The 5,501-nt window shown below is 38.0% G+C and overlaps 1 protein-coding gene across 1 annotated transcript in view; it reads right to left on the reverse strand.

Annotated features, from left to right (window-relative positions):
• LOC107621858 (putative disease resistance protein At3g14460) overlaps positions 1–5,501 on the reverse strand; it is a 6,252-nt gene extending 751 nt beyond the window's left edge. The window contains exons 1-3 of the mRNA XM_016323845.2: positions 1,651–5,501; positions 925–1,519; positions 367–542 (exon numbers count right to left, since the gene is read on the reverse strand). Of these exons, the coding sequence (XP_016179331.2) occupies positions 1,669–5,334 (3,666 nt within the window). The 5' untranslated portion in view covers positions 5,335–5,501 and the 3' untranslated portion in view covers positions 367–542; positions 925–1,519; positions 1,651–1,668. The remainder of the gene's footprint in view (positions 1–366; positions 543–924; positions 1,520–1,650) is intronic.

Below are 5,501 nucleotides of genomic sequence, written 5' to 3' on the forward strand. Positions count from 1 at the left end.
TTTGTCATAATTTCATCACAATAACCACAGACATATTTATGTGAAAACCTCATGAACACAATGTTGGATTATTAGTTTGATTTTAGAGTTAGCAGTTGAAAAGAAATGACACCCAAAAACAGGAAGTCAAAGCAGAACTAGAGCAATTATAAAGAAACTAAAGTGATTGATGGTTATAATACTACAAGTTATAAAAGAAAATTTTTTCCATACACATAATACAGTGAATTTACATAAAAATAACCCTGTATATTTGTAGCTATCCTCTTCAATTTAGTCCAAAAAGATCAAATATTCTATGACAATGCTTTTTCTTGAATCATTTGAATCCCATTGCAGGTTAATATATGTACAAACTGCACATACCAAGATAAAGATCAATGAGTGAAGTTGATAGGAATGAAATTGCTGCTGATGGCATCACCAGAACTTCACCTTCTAATGACTATTTCAGGTACAGGATTGTCATCTTTAAATGTGGAAAGCATATTCTTGAATCACGTCTGCATTATCTACATACCTTCATCACCTTGTGAATTTGTCTGATGATGTATCCAAATCCAGAAAGGAAGAAATAGTTATTATTATAGAATGTTTTCTCTTAGTACTAGAAATAGTTTATTATAGGCATCTAATACTATTCATTTATGTAATGATTCAAACTGTGGTTTAAAATAAAAATGACTATATAACAATAACTTGATCCTTCTATTTTGAAAGCTTATATAGCTCATGCATGCTGATTCCTTTTATTATTCCTATATGAATCTTGCAGCACAACAACTGACTCTGATCATAAAGAATTGACAAAGACAGGAACACCATTTTATAACTCTTTTCTTTCCCCAAATTAAGCTATTATTTTGTTTTTCCTCTGTGCAAAACAGCAAAAATAAAACTATAGAGAGGGATAGAGAAACATACCAACAAAATCAGAAGCTTTTCACTAAGAAGTGCTACTCCAACTTTCTCCATCATGTCTTCCTTTCTATCTTGTTCATTCTAGTGTAGATACTAACATGAAGCCAAACTCAGTCACCACAGCTTTTGGTAACTATTTTATTAGACTCACTTCTTCAAAAGTCATCTAAATGCATGAATCTAATTGGATGACCATGTAAATCAAACTCTTTGTTTAATACATCTAAAAATATTCTTAAATGTTGGATACACAAATAAGATATTCACTGTCTTTCAATTTTTGTTTCATGTTAATTCTTATCTTCTTTTTAAAGGTGATTTTATTGAAAAATATGAAGGTTAATAAGTATTACAGATAGCAAGAGCCAATGACTTTGTGAGAGAAACAAAAGATATTTCTTGAACTACAACTGCAAGCTGAGATCTTCCCTAATAAATGAAAGAAAAGAATGCATATTTTCCAGTTGGCATATGAGTTCAACTAGTTAATGTTGTCTAAAGAAAGAGAATATTTTTCAATTGAAGATCCCTCATTTGTTGCTCGCAAAATCCCACAACAAGTGATTTCAAGTTATGCGGCAAACCACCCTCTGCCAACCTGCAAATGTTTTAATAAGTATGAGTTTTAATAAGTATGACTTGAAAAATATGAGTGTTAATAAGTATGACTTGTGTATGTGTGAATTTAATTGTGGTAGCATGTGTGAATCATGAAGATTAGAGAATTACCTGCTCAGAAATCCCTGTTTAGAAGACTTTAATGTCAGGGATGTGGGAAATTTTGGGCCAGATTAGTTGATGCTTGTTCTTGCAGTGTTCTCCCAGCAAAGGACACTTTTGAATTCTCAGTAGCAAGAGAGAGGGAGGCAGCTTTTCTCCTTCCATATTCTCCAGCTTGTTGCACAATGAAATGTGTAGTTGTTGAAGGGAGGGGAGGCGGAGAAGCTCGTTGCACTCCAATGTCTCCAGATTCTTAAAGTTGTAGAGACGCAGAGTGGTAAGGGAGGGAAGGTGAGGCAGCGAACCCACCTCTGGGTATGACTTTATATTCTTACACCAATAACCACTAATAATAAGACGAGTGAGGGCGTGCAAGTTGGCCATCCATGATAGATCCCTCATTTGTTGCTCGCCAATTTCCACATGAAGCTCTTTCAAGTTAGGCGGCAAACCACCCTCTGGCAACCTGCAAATGTTTGGGCAACCATACATGTGGAGAGAGTGTAAAGTTGGGAGTAGACTCTTCATGTCACGTGGTAATGCCTCCAACTTCTCGCAGAAGCTGACTTCAAGATGAGTCAAGTTGGGTGCAGCCAGTCCTTCTCCTGCAAATGACACTAATTTGAAGCAGTAAGTAATGGATAGACGTTGAAGAGCAGCGTGTGGTGCCTCTGACATTGACACTGATTCCAGATTCCTACAATTATGTATATTGAGATTCTTGAGATTGGGAAAGACATCCAACGACAAGGAGGTCAGTGAATGACAGCTGGAATGTATTAGTAGCTCTACCAAATCATACTTGTGCTGCGGGAATTCCACTTTGCTGCACTCCGTGATTGTGAGCTTTTGCAAAGATTTGGGTAGTAAAGGCCAGAACACAGCAAACGAACACCCGAAGATTTCTATTTCTTGGAGGGAGGGTAGATGCTTAATGCTGATCATTTCGTTAATTACAGACTCCACCACAGATTCACATCTCCTAATTGATAATGTATCCCCATTAAGTGACATACCAGGAAACAATCCTTCTCGAAATTCGCTTATAACTAACTTGCGAACTTTCAAAGCATCCATTGAAGAAGAAACGATTCTCATCAATACCTGATGAAGCATATCTCCCTTTAACATTCGACAATCTCTTATTTGAAGACTCTTAAGCTGAGGAAAAGCTTTTGAGTCAGGTAAGTGCCACTCCTCCCAACATGTCATGTTATCAAATTTCAAACTCTCCAACAAGGGAAAAGGAGGAGCAATATGCAAAGAAGGATTGTCTTCATTCTTGTAAAACTCAATTCCAATGCTGCTGAGCTGACCGAAATCTTGAATGTACAGGTCCTTAAGAGATGGCAACTGTCCAAGTGAAGGCAGCATGCAGCAATTGTTGCAAGACACTAGAGATACACTTGTCATATTGTTGTATGAACAGTTCCCCAACCAATCTGGAAATACTGTACCCTTATATCCCTTGATGATCAACTCTTTCAAGCTGTTGTGAGGTTGCAAGTTGTCAAGTATATCTCTTTCAGCTTTGGTGTTCGGAACCATATCATCACCTGAAGACCACTCCAAGTATAATTCGTTCATCAGATTCTTGTTTGTCATCCTTGCATTCTCTGCTTCTTTCACATCAACAATATTCTCCAACTTCTTAAGCTCAAGTGATCCATGAAGATTTGAGAGCCCTCCTAATTCCTTGATTCCATTATCTTCATGCTTCCCCACCACAAAGAAACTTAAGGTATGCAAATGTTTCATTTTGCTTATTCCTCCAGGCATTTCTTCCAAACAAGTTTTCCTAAGATCAAGATGCCGTAAATTCACAAGATTGTGCATGTTAATGGGCAACATGGTCAACTTAGAACATCCGTACAATATTAAAGTTTGTAGATTATACAAGTTGCACAATGATTCTGGCAACCTGTTAATGTCAGTCCAAGAGAGATTCAAATACCGTAGATGAATCGATTCACCTATTGAATCAGGTAATACATCAAGTTTATGAAAGGATAAAACTCTCAAGCATATAAACTTAGATGCTACACTTTCCATGCTGAACAAATCATCGATATACAAGGATGTCCTCAAAGATTCCAACTTTGCATTGGAGTTAAAGACTTTTGAGATTGGATGATGTAACCTTTCAGGTGGGAAATATGACAAATGGCGAGTGAGAACCTTCATTTCTTCTTGTTCACCAAGCTCTTCTATTCTACAATAGAAATCTCCAGCAAGGAATATTGCCAAGTCATGCAAGAGATCATGCATCACAAAATACTCCTTATTGTCCTGAAGCTTTTTAAAGAATAACCTTGAAACTAATTCTTCAAAACATTTGCAACCAACATCTTCCAAGCTCTCTCCTCTCTTTGGTAGTCTTAAAAGATCTTCGGCCATCCACAACAAAATTAGTTCATCTTTCTCAAAGGGATAATCTTTGGGAAACAATGAACAATAAACAAAGCAACGCTTTAAATATGAAGGAAGTTGATGATAACTTACTAACAACGCTGGAATAATCTTACTGTCATTTATAGAAAATCCCCAAATGTCACTCCTTGAGATTTTTTCCCATTCCTCAGCAACATGCCTTCTGCACAAGCAACCAAGGGTTTCGGCTGCTAATGGCAAACCATCACACTTCCTAGCAATGCTTGTGCCTATTCCTTCTAGTGTCGGGTTCCCATTTGATTCTGGAAAAGAAGCATTGGCTGCAAACACTGACCAACAGTAGTCTTCTGATAATGGAATGAGACAGTGAGGGTGATAATTTGTTTGAACAACTGAACCAGCATCTTCCTTGCGTGTTGTCAGAAGAATAGTACTTCCCTTAACCCCATAGTGAAAAGGGGCTAGAAAACCCTTCCATTGATGATGATCATTACTCCAAACATCATCCAAAACAATAAAGAACTTCTTTTCAGACAATCCTTTCTTCAAAGCGTCTTGAATTGAATTGAAGCTATCAAGATCCTGAGTATTTGTAGAGATCTCCTTTACTATATTCCTTGTAGTCTCAACAATATTGAAGTTTTCCGAAACGCAAACCCATGCTTTCTGATCAAATCCCTCCATCAACTCTGCATTATTGTACATCCATTGAGCCAAAGTAGTTTTACCAACACCACCCATGCCAACAATAGAGATCACAGAGAGGTGATGCTCATTGTTGTCATTCAGCATCTTGATTAAGGCCTTTTTGTCATCCCCCCTGCCATACACCTTCCCTTTTTCAAGAGAAGTGGATGGAGTTTTCCATGAGAAGGTAGCAGTGGAAATCTTTTCAAGCCCAAGCTTTCCTTTGCGGTTCTCAAGATCTTCTATCCTTCTAACCACCCTTTCTATCTCGTTCACCATCTTCCTGTCTTCAGAATTCAAGAAGCTAGGCAAGAAATTGCGTACCCCCTTTTGAGTTGCAGCTTTGGTGCAGATGCGGTCCAGCAAGTCATCGGCAGTGTAAAGAGCATCTCGGAGACAGTTGAGCCAGTCCTTCACATCATGGTTATCAAGTTGCTTGAGCTCTGCATCATCAACAAGAGCTCCAGCATCTGTCAGAGCATTCTTCAGTCTCTCAACCAAGTCAGGGCTAAGCTTCTTGCCCACAACCAAGTTGACAGCATCAGCAGAAATGAGCCTGTCCAGGACAACATTAATGAAGCCAGACAGAAAAGCTCCACCAAGAACTCCAGCCATGATCTCAAACAATAGCAAAGTGATCAAACTTTCAGAAGAGGTAAGAGAACAATGTTTACAAGGTACTGAACTGAGGGACTACTGAATCAAGAATATCCCAAGATGTCCATGATTTCACGTGGTATCGGTCTCCGAGGTAAATTAAAATAATTCTAAGAAGTGGAGTT

Source organism: Arachis ipaensis, chromosome B02, assembly GCF_000816755.2.
Source record: "Arachis ipaensis cultivar K30076 chromosome B02, Araip1.1, whole genome shotgun sequence".
In the NCBI taxonomy this organism is placed as follows: domain Eukaryota; kingdom Viridiplantae; phylum Streptophyta; class Magnoliopsida; order Fabales; family Fabaceae; genus Arachis; species Arachis ipaensis.